The sequence below is a fragment of the Octopus sinensis genome, linkage group LG11, assembly GCF_006345805.1.
Source record: "Octopus sinensis linkage group LG11, ASM634580v1, whole genome shotgun sequence".
Classification (NCBI taxonomy): Eukaryota; Metazoa; Mollusca; class Cephalopoda; order Octopoda; family Octopodidae; genus Octopus; species Octopus sinensis.
This window is the reverse complement of record NC_043007.1, coordinates 25,053,213-25,073,764: the sequence shown is the minus strand read 5'-3', so window position 1 is coordinate 25,073,764 and position 20,552 is coordinate 25,053,213. Positions and strand designations below refer to the sequence as shown.

The 20,552-nt window shown below is 37.4% G+C and overlaps 1 protein-coding gene across 2 annotated transcripts in view; it reads left to right on the top strand.

Annotated features, from left to right (window-relative positions):
• The first annotated feature begins 8,243 nt into the window (after nucleotides 1-8,243).
• The window catches only part of LOC115217286 (dynein heavy chain 12, axonemal-like), a 432,620-nt gene continuing 420,311 nt past the window's right edge, over nucleotides 8,244-20,552 (top strand). Inside the window, exons 1-3 of one of the 2 annotated variants that reach the window (XM_036507253.1) lie at nucleotides 8,244-8,528; nucleotides 11,649-11,736; nucleotides 13,090-13,116. In XM_036507253.1, the coding sequence (XP_036363146.1) occupies nucleotides 8,332-8,528; nucleotides 11,649-11,736; nucleotides 13,090-13,116 (312 nt within the window). In that variant the 5' untranslated portion in view covers nucleotides 8,244-8,331. The remainder of the gene's footprint in view (nucleotides 8,529-11,648; nucleotides 11,737-13,089; nucleotides 13,117-20,552) is intronic. The other variant, XM_029786929.2, reaches the window with a different exon arrangement.

Sequence of the window (20,552 nt, the reverse complement as noted above, 5' to 3'; positions counted from 1 at the left end):
TATACATACATACATACATACACACATACATACATACACATACATACATACATACATCCACATACACATACATACATACAAACATATATACATACATACATACATACATACATACATACATACATACATACATACATACATACATACATACACACATACATACATACATACATACATACATACATACATACATACATACATACATACATACATACATACACACATACATACATACATACATACATACACACATACATACATACATACATACATACATACATACATACATACATACATACACCAGCGCTGGATTAACCATTAATCAAAACCAGCGCGTGCTTAGGGCATTAAGGGAAGTGAGTGGTACCACAGAAATGGTAAATGGTTTACGCCACAAAAGAAATCACTTTAAACTTGCTAAAAAAAATATTCAAAGTGGTTTATATGGTCAGAAATATGATCTCGAAGTGTTGTTAGTGTCAAAATAAAACCTTGTTTTCCATCATACTGTTAGTTTTGTTTCATTTTGAAAAAATACAAATTTATTTTATGTCTTATTATTGCTTGTATTTGGAATTATATATATATGGGGGACACTAGACTCTTTAAAGTGTTTAGGGCCTCTATGGGTCTTAATCGGGCCCTAATATACGCAGAGAGACAAGTTTTGCTTACAAAATTTCTTTACGAGGTATATAGTATCTACCTTCTTTGTTTTCGTGGGTTAAATGTTTAGCTTATTTATGAAATGTCTAACTGTTAAATAAATCCTGTCCACAACCACGACCACCACCAACGCCATCACCACCACCAGCTGGTGAAAAAAACCCCCAACGAAACAAAGGTTCTTAGAAAGTTAGAAAGAAATATTTGATTCGATTTGAAGTTATTTTTGTGGCTAAATTTCACAGGAATAAAGCAGATTTTCAGAAGTATCAAAGTTTCTAATTAAACTCTTCGAATTTCGGTTCATAAGGCGAAACTCGAAATCAACTTTTGGATACAGGTAGTTTGTGGAAGTCCTGTATATGTATTTCAGTTTACAAAGAAAAGGTAAATAAACGCATTTAATATAAACGTAGCATGCAATAATTTATTAAAGAGTTGAGATTACTCTTTGTCTTCTTAAATACACCGAAAAAACAGATAATGATTTTTAAAAAACCCGAAGAAAGAACGTGATAGTCACAGCTAGAATGCCTTCTCTTAAAGGTCTGCTTAATCAGGGTCGACCTAGGACTAAATGCCAAATTGTTAATAACTTTTATTTTGAAACGTTGAGTTAAGAAATAGAAAGAAATTCGTGTGCATTGATTATATATATGTGTGTGTATGTGTGTAATACAATAGAGTTCCTTATCAATCTTTGTATTTTGTGTATTGTTGTGTAGTGAATTTGGTTGTCAAAGACCCTCCACCTCTCTCTCTCTCTTACGCGTACTGTATCTCTCTCTCTCTCTTACGCGTACTGTATCTCTCTCTCTCTCTCTTATACCAATAATCTTCCCTTCTCTTGTATTCACATTTTCCCTCTCTCTTTCTCTCACACGCATTAACATACTCGGTTTTTTTTTTCCTTCCTTAACACTTCTCATTCATTTTTTTTTCTCTTTTTACTAATACATACTTTCGTTTTCTTTCTCTATCACTCCCCATATTTTTTCTCTCTCTCTCTCTCTCTTTTACACACTCACATAGATGAATACACACACACACACACACACACACACACACACAGTCATTTTCTTTCCTTCATTTTCTTTTCTGTCTGTCTGTCTGCCCCTCTTTCTCTCGTACGCACGCGCGCGCGCATACACACACACACACAGATACACACATACACACACACAGATACATACACACACAGATACATACACACACACACACAATAAAGTTATTTTCTTACCTTCGTTTTCTTTTCTCTGTCTGCCTGCCCCCCCTTTCTCTCGTACGCACGCAAACGCGCACGCACACACACACTCTCCCTCTCCTTCCTTCTTTCTCCCTCTCTGTTTTTCTATCTCTCTGTCTCTCTCTTTCCCCCCCTCTCTCTCTTTTCCTCTTTCTCTCTCTGTCTCTGTCTCTCTCTCGCATGCATATTTAATGAATAAACCCGCCTCTCTCATTCAACAGTGTAATTTCTCTTCAAGCCTGGACAGGTTTCAGGCAAACCCCGTTGTCCAAGCTCGTCAGAATGCTACCTTCTGCTGGTAGAGGAGGGGACTCAAAAGCCAACCACCATAAACAACAAACCGACATGGGACAAGTCCAAAAATCAATGAAGATATTTGGCTGACAGAACCCCACCTTACCTTTATTTTAGCTATCGTTTACTCATTAATCTAATTGAAACATAACGACCAGAACCACATTACTTCTCCCCAGGTCGTCTCATACATTTATTTATATTTATAATATACCTTGGCCAAAGTCTGTCTGAATCAGTTGTCTTCTTATATCGGAATTAACTCCAGTCAGCCACTTTCATACATATTTTATCCTCCAGACAGATGCGATGCTTATTCAAGTGGTTCTCGGTCGTTTAATAATGCAGTCGTGACACTTTGACATCGAACATCGTTTAACTTTATAAGCAACGGGGGCAAGTAAGGAGTTTGGTAAAAATGTTCGCTTCGCAAACTCCATGGTTCCCGGGTTCGATCTCACTTCGCGGCACCTTGGAGTTGACGTGTCTTTTACCGTAACACTGGGGTTGACCAAATCTTTATGAGTGAAAATTTGGTTGTTATTGCTATTATTGTTTAGCTTTTGGTCAGCCCTGACCGAGCAAGGCCTATGATCAAACGCGCTCCGGCCATGAGTATCCCGCCTTTTCTTTAGATACAGATATCTAACGAAAATACATACATACATACGCACATACATACATACATACATACACACACCACACACACATATACATACATACATACACACACCACACACATACATACACACACATATACATACGCACATACATACATACTTACACACACACACACATACATACATACACACACACACATACATCATACATACATACATACATACACACATACATACATACGCACACACATACATACACACACCACACACACACATACATACATACACACACCACACACACACACACACCACATACATACACACACACACCACACACACATACATACATACATACATACATACATACACACACACACATACATACATAGGTAAGGTCTACATTATGCGATGCCTTCTTTTGAAAACAATAGGCTATGATTTGAGGGACATTTGGTTGCTATTTCTAACAGTCCGTGCGCCTACTTAGAGTGGCGATGTTCTCTTTTAAATGGTGCGCCGCAGATTTGAAAATAGAACAAAGTTAGAACTTAAGAAAATCCAGATTAATGATTGAATATTTTGAAACACATTATTTTCTTTATACTCAAGAATAATTAATAATTCAAGGTAAGGAACAGTTTTCTCTATAGTTAAAATTTGAAAGTAAATTATTAGTATTTTGGGTGGGTTTTTTTTGTGCTTTTTCTTTTAATTAACCTGCATCGACTGTAATTTTTTTATTGGGCCGTTTGACATGACAAAATATAACTATAGAGTACAATTGTAAATGTGTAATAGAAAAATATGATCTTTCGAACTTTGTACATATAATATGGCGGACGGTGGAGGCGCAATGGCCTAGTGGTTAGGGCAGCGGACTCACGGTTTCGATTCCCAGACCGGGCGTTGTGTGCGTTTATTGAGCGACCCCTGTTGCATTCTTTCATCCAACTTTCTCTCACTCTTTCATACGTCATAGAAACTGGGAAACCGGGCCCATGAGCCTGGCTAGGCTTGAAAAGGGCGCATGAAAAAAATTATGGCGGACGAAGTGACGTATAACTATAGAAGCTTACCCTCCTTTCCAATTTGTTTTCACATGACTTTCTAGAAAATAGATATTTTTTCAATAAAGAAATTTCTACAAATACTTTTCAGATTGTGTAGATTATGATTATATCGGAATTTGTCGTGAAAAACTTTTTCGTAGGGAGCGGGGGGGGGGGGGGGAGAATTTTGCATCGCGATTTAACTTTCTGAAAACTGGATATTTTTAAATAAAATTTTCGTTTTATTAAAAACAATATTCATTGAAAAAAATTCAAGAAGGGTAACAGTGCAGTAAACCTAGAAAGTAATTTCTTCAAAATTTAATTGGAATAATGTATGTATGAGGAAACAATGTCTAGATGCGTGAAATAAACCCCCCCCCCCCGCTTCTCCACTTTTGGTTTCCGCATGAAATTCCTCTGTAACCTAAATGTATGCCACACGACACATACTTGTAGAAATTTTTCACCCAAACATATCCATTTCTCGGGAAGTTATGAGGAAACAAATTTGGGCAAACCTCTGTAGACGTGCTCTGAGCACACCGTGCGAAATGCTTAGCGGTATATCGTCTGCCGCTACGTTCTGAGTTCAAATTCCGCCGTGGTCGACTTTGCCTTTTATCCTTTCGGGGTCGATAAATTAAGTACCAGTTACGCACTGGGGTCGATATAATCGACTTAATCCGTTTGTCTGTCCTTGTTTGTCCCCCTCTGTGTTTAGCCCCCTGTGGGTAGTAAAGAAATAGGTATTTCGTCTGCCGCTACGTTCTGAGTTCAAATTCCGCCGAGGTCGACTTTGCCCTTTCATCCTTTCGGGGTCGATAAATTAAGTACCAGTTACGCACTGGGGTCGATATAATCGACTTAATCCGTTTGTCTGTCCTTGTTTGTCCTCACTGTGTTTAGCCCCATGTAGGTAGTAAAGAAATAGGTATCTATAGCTCTGTGCGCGTCTGAATACCAAATTCAAGAAGGTAGATTTGCGGGTCTGCCAGAGTCGAGTCAGATGGCTGACGATACATGTAGCATATTCTTTATATTTTGTTTTTTCCTTTCTATATTATGTCTTGCAGTCTTTCGGTAAAAGTCTATGACGTCATGAGTGAGTGTGTGACATTATCTTTAATCTGCTCTATAGAACTGAAGAAGCAGGCACACACTTGCTCGCACACTCGCTCATGACTGATGCCATGTACTAATAACGAAACATTGTCCGTCCGCCTTAAAAGCGTTAAGTGTAATAATTAAATAAAAAAACATAAACGTTAAAATATAATAAATCAAGCGAATTTTAGGATTAATGTGTTTATTATTGATTATTGGTGATTTTATGTTCACCTTTCACTTTTTCAATCAGTGCAGTTTCACTTTGGCCACCATATTGTATGTTCTAAGTTCAAAAGATCGTAAAAAAATGGATATTTCTTAGCATTTAGAATTAATGAATGAATAAAAATGTCAACGCTTTAAGTATTTTTTACACAGAAAGAAACCATATGAAGCAAAACAGGAAAAAATGTATTTCATGCTAAGTAATAACGAAAATGTACTGAAATCCATATTGTTATAGCCAAAATAGTGTGACAGAATCTGGAGAGCAATGAACGTGATTATTAACTTGTAATATTTCTGGCAATGTTTCGTTTTATGATCCAGAAAGTGAAAGCACTGAAATTGGCAGAGATTGTCATTTGCCAGAAACTCGGCCAGTGAAATAAATATTAAAAGAATTGTTTTCTTTGAAATGGAATAGAAGTAATACAAAATTTATGTAACAAAATGAGGGTTTCAGGTTTTAGCCCCACTGCATGGCACCTTGGGAAAGTGTCTTCTACTATAACCCCAGGGCAGCCAATGCCTTGAGACTGAATCTGGCTGATGGAAACTGTGTGGGAACCCATATATATGTGAGTATGTGTGTGTTTGTGTTTATCCACCAAACTGCTTGACAACCAATGTTGCTTTGTTTACGTCCCTATAACTTGGCAGTTTGGAAAAAGACATTGATAGAATAAATACCAAACTTAAAAAAAAGACGTAAGTACTAGGCTCAGTTTGTCTAAACCTCTCAAGGCAGTGCCCCAGGATGGCCACAGTCCAATGACTGAAACACATGACATGTAGGTGCAGGAGTGGCTGTGTGGTAAGTAGCTTGCTAACCAACCATATGGTTCCGGGTTCAGTCCCACTTCGTGGCACCATGGGCAAGTGTCTTCTACTATAGCCTCGGGCTGACCGAAGCCTTGTGAGTGGATTTGGTAGACGGAAACTGAAAGAAGCCCATCATATATATATATATGTATGTATGTGTGTGTGTATATGTTTGTGTATCTGTGTTTGTCCCCCCCAACATCGCTTGACAACCGATGCTGGTGTGTTTACGTCCCTGTAACTTAGCGGTTCGGCAAAAGAGACAAATAGAATAAGTACTAGGCTTCCAAAGAATAAGTCCTGGGGTCGATTTGCTCGACTAAAGGCGGTGCTCCAGCATGGCCGCAGTCTAATGACTGAAACAAGTAAAAGAGTAAAAGAGAGTAAAGAGTATCTAAGAAATCAGGAAACCAGCTCTATGCTCCTTACAGAGTAATGTGGACTAACCAACCCTAGGTTAAAGTATGCAGAATGGCTGAATGATTAAGTTTGTTTTGCAAGCCCAGGGTTCTGGGTTCAGTTCCACTGGTTGACATCTTGGGCAAGTATCTTTTGCCATTGCCTTGGATCAACCCAAGCATTGTGGGTGAAATTGGATAAAAGCATGTTGGATGGATGGTACCTGTAATTTGAAAGTAAAGCCTTGTGAAACACTGTCATGCTGATTCTGCCTAAGAATTGTCGTACCGGCAAGAACATGGAAGCAGGGGAAACAACTCCAGTGTTAGTTGCCTGGCTATCTGTGTAGCTCTCCAGCAGAGAAAAGTAATTGTAGGTGCTTGGAATTGACAGTTGGAGTCATTGAAGCTTTTGCATTCAACACTTGCATTTAAACCCATTGAAGAATACAAAATAGGCGACGAGAATGAGATCCAAGCTCAGGTGGGACAGCCAGAATGCTAATTCAATTAGCAGGTAATTCAGTTGACTAAGCAACTGGATCGTCATTCATTTTGCTTTACTCACCCTTTTGTTAGTCCTGATTCAACATTTCTGTACCCATCCCTGTCTTTCTTGTATATCAATAAATGCATTCCCCAATGTGTTATTCCGTTTTAAAGGCTTTTGACAATTATTTCAGAAGGTTGAGTTACTACATAGAGAATCCTATCTTTAAATTCTTGTGATGGCCACACTAAAGGTGGGCAAGAAAAAATTAGGATGTGACAGTTGCTCTTCCTCTGCATTTATTGCTGTTGTGTGTCTGACTACATTATTTGGGGTTTGTGAAGTTTTTAATGTTGCAATTGTTTTTTTTTTTAAAAAAAGGTAAAGTTTCCTTCTTTAATCATGCCCACTCATAAGGGCCAGTTTCCGTGGTGTTTATATTCTCTGTTGGATGGGATACCAGTCCATCACAGGATTACTCATTTTTTTTCTAGCCGAGTGGATTGGAGCAACATGAAGTGTTTTGCTCAAGAATACAACACGTCGCCCAGTCCAGGAATCAAAACCACAATCATACAGTCACGAGTCTGGCACCCTAACCACTAGGCCATGCGCCTCCACAATTATTTTTGTATATAATAGTTTTGTGTTTGGCTGGAGTCTGGACTGAGTGAGAGACAGAGTCTGTTTAAGATGATGTAGTAGTATTCTGGTTGAGGGCAATGGGGCTGTATGTGTCAGGGTGTTTAGATGTGATCTTTAGTGTAGTGCTAGTAACTGAGGGTTGAAGCCTGTTGTGGTAAAAAACTGCACCTGGTGTGTTAGATCCTTCAAAATAAGCACTTTCGGATCTTTTCGGTTTGAACGGCAATTTTTTCTAGTGGTGTCATATGAAATTGTCACCCATAATTATGACCCTAGTATTGATCTATTGCATTTCAATCTGTTTTAGGGTTAGGGGTGGGGGAAGGGTATCTTCTTCTCTTCACAAATGTAAATAAACCCAATCTGTTTCTTAAACGAGGGACATATTCATACGGCACAGAATGTTTTCACCTCAATAGACGTCATTGATTGGTTGAAATTGCAGAAATTGAAGAAAAACAACAACAAATATTTTACAAACTATAGAATTTTCTCAATAAAGCCAAGAGAAAAAGATGTTTTATAAACACATTCTACCAGTATACGAAGTTTAAAAGTGTTTAGTTACGTGGAAATTATTTTATAAAACTGCCGTTCAAACCGAAAAGATCTGCACTTTTTGTATTAACCTTGTATTATGTGTCCTGTTACACACAATGGAACTTTTCCTATCGCAGGTTATTTTTTTCTACAAATCTTTGAATAATCTTGGAGAAAAGAACTTGGAACCTGCTTGCCGGCGTCATCAGCGCTATCTCAAGCTGCTAAAATGGCGTCTGGAAATATAATTAACAAACGAAAAAATGATAAATCGGCAGCAAGAAAATCTAAATACTTAGAAAAAGTTCCCACCAGATTTCCACGGATAAACCCTGATAAAATTCCTGCTCCAATCACTAATACTGCCAGAACTCTGCTGGATTTTAGACTTGCTAAATATAAACAAGAACATTTGACCAGAGAATTGTAAGTACATTGGTTATTTTTTGATGTTTTTGTTATAGTTGTTGTTGTTGCTGTTGTGCTGTAACCCTTATTAAGCCCTGGTTAAGCAAACCTATGATCAAAGGCATTTCAGCTGTGACCATCCCATTTAGCTAATGTATTTTTTTTTTCCTTTTCTTATCATATTTCTGATGAAATACCCTACCTTGTTTCAGTGAATTTTTAAAATAATAAGCAATTTAGTAAAAATACTCTTCTCACCATTAAGCTGATGTTTGGAACAAAATTCTTTTCTACTCTAAGCACAAGGCCCGAAATTTTGGGGAAGGGGGCCAGTCAGTTAGATTGACCCCAGTATGCAACAACTTATATTTAATTCATCAACCCTGAAAGGATGAAAGGCAAAGTTGACCTCGGAGGAATTTGAACTCAGAACGTAAAGACAGACAAAATACCTATTTCTTTAACTACCCACCAGGGGCTAAACATAGAGGGAACAAACAAGGACAGACATAGGTATTAAGTCGATTATATTGACCCCAGTGTGTAACTGGTACTTAATTTATCAACCCCGAAAGCATGAAAGGCAAAGTCGACCTCAGCGGATTTGAACTCACAATGTAACGGCAGACAAAATACCTATTTCTTTATTACCCACATAGAGGGGACAAACAAGAACAGACATAGGTATGAAGTCGATTATATCGACCCCAGTGTGTAACTGGTACTTAATTTATCGACCCCGAAAGCATGAAAGGCAAAGTCGACCTCAGCGGATTTGAACTCACAACGTAACGGCAGACAAAATACCTATTTCTTTATTACCCACATAGAGGGGACAAACAAGAACAGACATAGGTATGAAGTCGATTATATCGACCCCAGTGTGTAACTGGTACTTAATTTATCGACCCCGAAAGGATGAAAGGCAAAGTCGACCTCGGCGGAATTTGAACTCAGATTGTAGCGGCAGAAGAAATACCACTAAGCATTTCGCCCGGCATGCTAACGTTTTCGCCAGCTTGACACCTTATGTTTGGTAGAAAATTTTAATTTAGATTCTTTTAAAACAGCAAATTTGTGTCAAGGGTGGTTAAGGTGGGCTAATATCAGAAGAATGAAGATGGTTTATTAGGGAATGATTTGAAAAAGATTTCACTGTTATTTCTAGCAGGCCAAGCAATCACACTAGAGACTCATGAATTATCTCTTTCTTCTAATATTATTGGAGATCCCAGAGTTTAAGCTCCAAAACAGAAAATTTTCATATTCTTTTTCTTTTCTTTTTCTTTTTATTTGTTTTAATCATTTGACTATGGCCATGCTGGAGCACCATCTTAAAGGCATTTAGTTGAAGAAATCGACCACAGGTCTTATTCTTTGTAAGCCTAGTACTTATTCTGTTGGTGATATTTGCCAAACTGCTAAGTTACAGGGACATAACCACACCAATATCAGTTGTCAGAAACTGAAAGAAGCCTGTATATATATATACATATACATATACATACACATATACATATACACATGCATATATATATACATATACATACATATACATATATATTTATATATATACGACAGGCTTCTTTCAGTTTCTGTCTACCAAATCCACTCACAAGGCATTGCTCAGCTCAAGGCTATAATAGAAGACACTTGCCCAAGGTGTCATGAAATGGGACTGAACCTGGAACCATGTGGTTGTGAAGCAAGCTTCTTACCACACAGCCACACCTGCATCTATGGAAACTAAATTCCTTGAATCTTTTGCTCATGCAAAAATATGCATCTATTAATCAAGTTTCAATGAAATGAAGTCCTGGGGTTAGGGTTCAAGTTCATGTTAAGGTTATGATTATTGTTTTATGATTTTTTTGTTTTGTTTCAGTCATTGGACTATGGCCATGCTGGAGGAATCGGCTTTCAGGGTTTTTCATTGAACAGATTGAGCCCAGTACTTGTTTTTTTGAGTCTGATACTTATTCTATCAGTTTCTTTTGCTGAACAGTTAGTCATAAGGGTATAAACCAACCAACACCAGTTGTCAAGTGGCGGTGGTGGGGAATGAAGACACACATATGTATTTATATATATATATATATATCTGTGTGTGTGTATGTATGTGTGTGTGTGTGTGTGTGTGGTGTGTGTGTGTGTGTGTGTGTGTGCGTGTGTGTATGTGTGTATGTATATATATATTGTTTGTTCCTTCCCGAGCCACGCTTGGCTCATAGGGCCGGTTTCCCGGTTTTCTTGGCGTATAGGTTCTCCACCTGGACAGGACACCGGTCCGTCGCAGGTGAGCTGCAAGATGCAGGAGGAAAGAGTGAGAGAAAGTTGTGGCGAAAGAGTCAGCAGAAGTTCGCCAGTACCTTCTGCCGGAGCCGTGTGGAGCTTAGGTGTTTCACTCATAAACACGCACATCGCCCAGTCTGAGATTCGAACCCACAATCCCTCGACCGTGAGTCTGCTATTCTAACCACCAGGCCATGTGCCTCCACACACACATACACATATATATCATCATCATCATCGTTTAATGTCTGCTTTCCTTGATGGTATGGGTTAGACAGTTTGACAAGAGATGGCTAGGCAGATATATATATAGGCAGGTTCCTTCACAAGGCATTCATCAGCTTGGGGCTATAATAGGAGACACTAACCCAAGGTACTGCACAGTGGGACTGAACCTGAAACCACATGATTGCAAAGCAAGCTTCTTAACCGCACCAATGCCTACACCTATTATATCAATGAAATTGTGGTTTAGTTGCTATTTTTTGATATCGACTACTTTTGAACACGTAGCATATTTTTCCTTCCCCTCAAAATTTCTTATCTTTTTAAAAGCGTTCCTGCCATGACCATCCTGTCTTTCTTGGCATAATTATAGTTTGGTGTCCTCCCTTCGTTCTGGAACTTTGTTTTCTTGTAACTTTTTAATAATGCGCATATTTTTGCATACACAATAGAATCAATCAACTTATTTTCCAGTAACTACCATGTTGGTATGGCATCATCAAGAAATCTACCAAAAAGAATCTGCGAGCTTTTAGTATCCATTTAATATTGAACAATAGCAGCATTTAACATTATTTTACAGTATTGAACAATATTTTACAATTTCATTTTCCTCTCCAGGGTACAAGCTGCCATCAAATGTAAGACCGTCACAAAAGAAACCAATGATAAAATCCCAGAACTTGTCCCTGTTCAATATCCTCCAGAGGTAAGCACATTGCAAGTTCGATTCTGCTAATGGCACTGGTTATAGGAGTGCAATGATGATATGGTTGAAGTACTGGCCATGAGTTTGAGCCCCATATTAAAGTAGTCAGTGTGTTGTGGATGAAAAGCAAAGTTGACCTCAGTGGAATTTGAACTCAGAGCATAAAGATGAACAAAATGTTGCTAAGTGTTTTGTCCAGTGGGCTAATGATTCTGTCAGCTCACTGAGGCTGTAGGAAAGGATATTTGCCAAAAATGCCATGCAGCGGGATTGACCCTCAGATTTCATGGCTGCAGAGCAAACTTGTAACCATATGGCTGTACTCTGCCTTTACATGCATATACATTTATACATATATACATATATATACTTAGAAAAGGTAAATAGTGAATGTAGTATTTTTCTGCTGGACATATCCTGCTTCATACTTGAAGGCTTTAGGTCATACTACTGACTTGTTAAGACTTAACTCTGCTGTGCTAAGTTGATGCTGACCAAGCATTCATTTTTGCCTACTGAGTGAACTGGAATGAAGTGCTTTGTCCAAAGATACAGCACATCTGGACAGGGAATCAAACCCACGACCTTATAATTGCGAGCTGATTTGTCTTACCACTAGACTAAACATCTCATACATACATATGTATATGTGCACACAGACATTTATTTATATGTATGCGCACACAGATGTATATATATATCCCATACATGCATATTCACACATATGCACATGCATACTGGCACACACATACATGTATACATTTTTCAAGGAGTATGAGACGTTTTGGCATTGATGATTCAATGCTGACTTATTTGACATCAGACATTTCAATGTTTTTCTCATTCTCTCCCTGCATCCCTCCACGCCCTTTTACTGTCTCTGTATGTCTATCTGCTTCTGTTTATGTGTGTGAACATTTTTCTCTGTGTGTATGAGGAAAGGAGAAAGCATTTATGTCAGCTGTGTTCAGTTAAGAAATTGTAATGTCTCTCTGTACAACTATGTACTGAAGATTAATATAACATTTTAAATGTTTTATTTGTAAGTTTGAACTCAGAACATAGCAGCTGATGAAATACTGCTGAGCATTTCGCCTGACATGCTAACGATTCTGCCAGCTTGCTGCCTTCAGCGATTATCTGTATGTGTATATTTCTGTGCATGTGTGTGAGAGTTTGTTAGCCTCCAGTACCAAAATATACTGTCATCAAAACAGGCAGAATTTCCAATCAGCTGTGCCAAATTGTCAGCATCCAAACATCTGCTCTGAATCATCTCATTTTGTTTTCCAAGATCTGCATCAGTTACTTCATTTGTATACTATGTCTTACATGTATTTATATTTGATACAGATGATGAGTCATACAAGAGCTGTCAGAGTAAGTCTGTTTATTAAAAAACTAACACAATGTTTCGTATGAAACTATAATCTCTAATACTTCCTCATGTTGATATCTTTGATATCTTTATTACAACAGTTTGTTTCTCTAAACATATTCTACAGGACAGAATGAAAAATACTGTACTTAAATCTTAAAAGAACCCCCTTCCCCCATCAATAAGAACTGCTACCATGAATCAATGAAGGAGCTGCTGTATGGTTAGTCACTTGGCCTGCTAGAAATAACAGCCAAATCTCTCTCCCAATTTGTACCCTAATGTCTTTCTAAAGAAAAGAATACATTGGATAATATGGTCTAGGACAGTGCTTCTCAAACTATCTGATGTGGCATACCGTTTTTTGTTTGTTTTTTCCAATGTACCAGGAACTGGTAATATTTTTTAGTAATATTAATTTATACCGGAAACAATAGCAATAATGAATATAATAAAAGTTGACAATTTGTTTTTATTTTATATTTATTTTCTGAACCAATAATACAAATCTTTTGATCTCCATGTGTCTAACATACGTGGACATGCCTACAAAGTCAGAAAACAACACAGCTCCCATGACTTTCGGAAACATTTTTTCACGCTCAGAGTTGCTGAAGCATGGAATAAACTGCCTGCGTCAGTTGTTGACTGCCATGACACTGCATCCTTTAAGGCCTTCATGCTTTCCGAAATCCGCCGAAACTACACCTGATTATATATACACTTTAGATGAGTTGTAGTGCACCTGAGCACTGTACACAATTATTATTATTATTATTATTATTATTATTATTAAATATTACATAAGCATTTTATAATGTTTCTTTTCTGGAAACTCGCCGCGTACTGGCAGCTAAAGGCTCGCAGACCGGTGCCGGTCTGCGGACCACCACTTTGAGTAGCACTGGTCTAGGATACACTTTTATCTGAAAGAAAATGACGGGATGATCATGGGTGGAACGCTTTTGATCATAGGTGCACTTGATCAAGGCTGACCTGCAGTTAAACAACAACAACAACAACAACCAATATTGTTGCTGTACAAAACACGCTCAGTTAAATAGCCTCTATATAACCACTTTTAAATAGAAGCCTAACTTCTTAAGCAAGTGAAGGACAGATTGGATAATGTAACTCTAGGCATTCCATGAAGTGGTCATGGCTGGAATGCCTTTGATTATAGGCCTTTCAGTCAGGCTTGATGTGATACTCTTGATAACACTAAAGATATTTGCTCATTCATGGTTACTCCCAATGTCACTGATGATGTCATTCTTTTAAACATACTCAATCGCTCATATATGGATACTCACTCGATCTATTGCACTAGTTCATAAGATAGATATCCTTATTTAGAGAGGGTTCCTCTCAATGTTCTTCTTAATCCTTTGAGATCCACAAAATCAACTTTGGTGTCACACTCTGCAATAATAAGTGGATGAGAAGTAAATTTCCACTGGGATAGGATTCTAGTTTATTGCAAATAAAAGATTTAGATTCAGTGTATTTCCATCAACATATAAGGGAGATCTAAGATGGTCTGTGTAACAATGTGAGCTACTCAGTGAATAGACACAAAGGCTCCCTCATTACTTCATGCGGTCCCTATTTTAGAGACTAATTTTCCTTAGCTTTGCTGCAATTCCCGTTGAATTATCAGGTACTGCTGCTACAATAGTAATACATACTCATGAAATAATCTTAAAAGCAAAAAAAAAAAACGAAAAAGAAAAGTATGCTTTCCTGTTCATATGGCTGCTTATTTAATAACTACGAAACACAGATTTACTACTCCTACTACTTTTTATTGATGCTAATATATAAAAGTAACTAACTAACCATATTGATAAAAAAAAAAGAAAAAAATTGTGGGAGCCTGCCTTAGACATCTGTGCATGTGAATGTGGGTTTATGTTTATTGATGTGAAAGGGCGTTGAGTTGTGGCCCTTTACCTCACAGTTAACTTAGCTATTTGGTAAGTGAATATTGATAAGGTAAGTAGCAGACTATACATCCTGAAAGAAGGTGCCCCAGCATGTATCCATGCTAGGTATCATCTTTATGGGGTTGTCATCTTTAATGACTGAAACTTGTAACAGTAAAAGAGATATGCATGTGCATGCGAATATATATATATATATATATATTTACATACATATATACATACATATATACATACATACATTTATATTCCCTAATACATACATATATGTATATATTGTCTAAGAATCTATAGGTCAGTAAAAATACGCACTCATATATTTGTCAATGGAGTAAGTATATTAATTGAAGTGTACAGTATTATATATCCATTACAACCATAACTGCCATCTCTGAAGAGCGCAGGGTTACATAACTGTGCTGTTACTTAACACTCCGTTGTACCCCTAGCACGAAACTGATTGGTAAGATCGGCTGTATTGGATATGTAATTCTGTGCACCTTGACTAATTGACATGTATGTATATATGTGTGTGTACATGTACATACGCACACATATGCATGCATGGACACACACACATACACATAGAATCATGAGTTATGGCATGGTGGAAATTTTCAAAGACCTATTACTTTTTCAGTCAACAAAAGGATTGTATTAATGAATGAAGAGCAATTTGTGTAATTCTTGTAAATGAAATATGCTATTGCATGGTGACAAATGAGCTGAGAGAAAATTTTCAGTGTACGAAGAATTGGATGTGATGTACAAGAGAAAAGACTAAACTGATATGGAGACATGCATATCATATCAAGGATGAATGTTGGATATGGAAGCATCAAATAATCCAAATGAAAGGAATCTCTAGAAAAGGAAGAAATGTTGAAAGTGAACCTCATTGACAAGATGACAAGATTCTGTGATTCCTTGATTCCATTGTTGCCACTTTACTGTCTCTAGGGCAGTGCCATCTTAAGACTTGGATGCACTTGGCTTTACTCAGGTATCTAAAAGGTATTGGGACCCAGTATTTATCAGAGTATGCTGTGGTTGTTTATGTATGAGCCTCAGTGCATTGTTTTGTCCAGGGGCTCTATGGTTCTATTAAGACAACCTTGCTTTAGTAAGCGTGTCATTTCAGAGTAAGGCATTTTAATACTGCATCTTTCATTTTCTCTCCTCATTTCTGTATATTTTTGCCTAAAAGATTTGAAGAAGCTTCTTTGGTTCCTCAATTCTTCTGATTATTTTCGTAGTTTACCAATGCCATTCTGAGTCTTTTATATCTTCTTGCATATATATTCTCTACTTATGTTTGAGCCCCACTACAAATTTGATAAGGCGTTATGCTGCAGGAGACCCATTCGTTCTATATGAGCATGGAAACAGACGAGAAATGACGATTAGATACACATACATACAGATAAACACTTATAAGAAAGTCAAATGAAGTTATAAACCTCACAAAAAAATTATATTAGTTGATAACCCACAAAATAATTTCAGGGTAATACTATATAATAATTCATTAGATTATTTAATAAAAATTTTTTAAAATTAAAACATAAGCCATTTGCTGCGTGATGGCCATAAAGACAATGGAGTAAATACTTACTAAAATGCTGCAGTGTTTCTGTAGGGAAAAAACTTTCACATTCGCTCATGCTTAATTTTAGATTTTCCTGAGAGAGAAAGAGAAAAAAAAAATATTTCATAGACAATCAAAAGTTGTCCCCCTTACATTCAATTATTTCAATTTTTCCACAATTTTTGTTGCTACTGTATGGAACTTTGGGAAAGTGCCTTCCGTCGTAATTTTGTGAATGGAATGGGGAAGGTGGAAACTACAAGTCCATCAGTTAGGCTGTACTTGTAATTCAATGGCCCAACCTTACACAGTTCAGGGTGTGTGTATGTATGTCATCATCATCATCATCATCATCATCATTTAATGTTCTTTTTTTTATGCTGGTATGGGTTGGATGGTTTAACATGAACAGACATACCAGGGGGATGTGCCAAGTTCTAATGTTTGGTTTGCTTTAGCATGGTTTCTATAGCTAGATACCGTTCCTAATGCCGACCACTTCACTGGGTACTTTTTATGTGGCACCAGCACTGATGAGGTCATCACAAGGCAAAATCTCTCAACTGAGTGAGGTATGGTCATCACTATGACATGGTCAAGCTTGCTTGGACATTTTAAACTCACACAGACCATCTGAGAGAGATCTCTGAGGAGACATTCATTGAGAGTTGATCTGCATACATTGTGTTTGGATGACCTGCTTGAGTACATCCATGCTTTGGTATCCCTAGCAGTTGGTCACTTGCCAGCACTTGTTTATCTCATCAGCAATGTCTTGCAAAGCACAAGCACCTTTCCCTCATAATGACAGAGACAACCAGATCTTCATTCAGTTGACTCTTGGTGGGATGAGTTCTCCAAAATATGTTTAAGACTGCTCTTAACATTCAGGTGTAAGTTCCATCTACCTTACATTCCAGTTTTTTTGGTAAGCATCCAGGCTGTTGCTCCATATAAAAGGACTGACTCAACTGTTGCATCAAAAAAACTCCTGTTTAGGGTGTCTGACCCTAAAGGATTGATTTCCAGACAACATCTAATTTGCTTTGGTGATCCTTTACAGTTGAGGCTGTCTCAGAATATCACTTTACAATCTAAACATCCATGGCTTCACACTTGCTCAAAGAAGATTGATCAGACATCCAGCTCAGAAAATTATTGATGTAGACTATGCTGATGATTTAGCCTTGCTCTCTGACACAATACCAAGCTCTACCCAATTACTTCAGAGCCTAGAATTAGCTGCACAAGGTGTGGGACTGCTTGTTAATCCTAGTAAAACCAAGTTCATTACTCACAATCACAAAGGATCCATCACCAACATCAGAGAGAAAACCCCATCGATCAATACAATACGCCTTGGAGTATTGTATTGAGGGATTAGAAAGTAAGATAAAGGGGTAGGAACAGGTGTCTTGCTGAAGAGAAGAATACATGGCTTGCCCACCTGGAAAAAGAGAGAGATGTGAGGTCAAGATACAAAGAGAATAAGAGAGGAAGAAAGGACTAGAGGAAGAAGAAAGGGTTTTTTGAGGGGGTAAGTGCACTAGGGTGAGAATAGTGTGTCAGATGATTAGAAATAGGGAGTGAGTTGGACAGAAGTTCATTTTGGAAGCTCCACAGAAGCTATACGGTGATGCACAAGCACTTATAGTTTTAAGTCTACTGTATCTTAGAGCAGAAACAGCTGTAAGCTAATTACATTCATTGCATAATTTCCTATTCCTTTGTCATTCATCTAATTTCATATTATGCTCTGTATCAATTAACTCTTTATTCTGAAGCTTATAAAATACTGAGTTCAAACACCGGGTTATCAATATCTCTATGCCTGAGTGAAACATGCATGCATGCATGCATACATACATACATACATACATACATACATACATACATACATACATACACTCACACACACACACACACACACACACACCACACACAAAGTAACAAACTGAGGAAAAGTGTTTCTTCAAAGGAGTGTGTTGAATACTATATAAATAAATATATATGTGTATGTATGTATATGTATGAGTGTGTATGTATGTGTATATATATATTAAGTATGTGTGTGTGTGAAATATAAATTTCAAGATCTGATAGTATCAAGTATTTAGATAGTAAAAGTACCAAGCTAGAGGTTAGGACAGCACACTAGTGTACTGATAATGTGTGTTGACATATATATACTTGCTAAAGTAAATATGGGTTTGTCACTCCAGTTATGCACTCATTCACCAATAGCTGACTGAATACACAGTGTGTCACCAAAGTCATACAGAGGTATGCCCACTGCATATATTCAACAGTCGACTATAAGCCCCAGATCCAACACATCTCTAAGATTGTCAAGAAGGTTGAGGGTGTCCTAGCATCACCCATTGAGACCTTTGTCAGCTGCACTCCAGCTATCTATTTAAAACTACTTGACAATGGCATGTCCACAGTGTGAAACCCCTATCTTGCTCAATATATATATATATAAATCTACTGGAAACTGTTCCGAAATGTGCAACAAAATGAATACCCGTGATCAGACATCTACCATGCTCTGAATGTCTGGCAGTTGACTTGGTAGACACCCATAAGATTATCCACCATCTTTCCAACAACAACCTTGGGCACTTTTTTGAATTCCATACGTCTAACACATGCAGACATGCTTACAAAATCAGAAAACAACACAGCACCCATGACTTCGGAGTTGCGGTGAAAGAGTACACCTGGGATCACCACCACCACCTGCTGGAGCCTCGTGGAGCTTTAGGTGATTTTGCTCAATAAACACTCACAACGCCCGGTCTGGGAATCAAAACCGCGATCCTACGATTGCGAGTCCGCTGCCCTAACCAGTGGGCCATTGCACCTCCACATATATATATTAGGTATATGTGTGTGAGTGTGTATTGGTACTGGTGTCATGTAAAAAGCACCTAGTCCACTCAGTTATATAGTCACCATCCGGAAGAGTGTCCAGCTGTAAAAACCATGTCAAAACAGATATAGGAACTAGCAATGTCCTCTGGCTCATCTTTGCTTGTCAAGCCATCTAACCCATGCCAGCATGGAAAAAAGGACGTTAAATGGTAGTAGTGGTTGTGGTGGTGGTGGTGATGTTGATCTGTGTGTATGTGTGAAAGAAATAAGTATGTGTGAACTACTCATCCACCTAAAGCGTTGAGCAAGGAGTTTGTAATTCCATTCATCAAATAATGGTAATGCTCATCTTTGGAACAGATGCTAGATCTGTGTATCCAGTGCAATGATTGATGCAGGAATTCACTACAAACAGAGAAGAATTGAGTTTCTGTCGGTTGGAGTATTATTTGGAATTAGTTCTGCATCTTTCGTGAAGAGGTAGCTAGGTAGATAGAAAAAAAAGAGATAAATAGACAGGCAGAGAGGGAGATTAATAGATAGCTAGAGAATCAGGGAGAAAGACTGATCAATAGATAGACAGAGAGATATAGAGAAAGAGACAGACAAGGAGGAGAGAGAGAGAGAAAGAGAGAGGAGGCTAAGTTTAAATCATTTATCTCACTTGCACAATGTAAATTTTATCAAAGAATATTATGCATGCATATACATTCATGCACACACATATTGCTATATAATGTCACATCATACACGCATATATATATATATATATATATATATATATATATATGTATATATATATATGTATATATATATGTATATATATATATGTATATATATGTGTGTGTGTATATATATATATATATATATATATATATATATATATGCTTTCTTGTGTGTATATGTGTAATTAACTATGTGAATGATGTGAATTCTATAGTTTGTACAAATATAATGGGTATGCACATAATATACATAGATATACATACATACATATATATATATATATATATATATATATATATATATA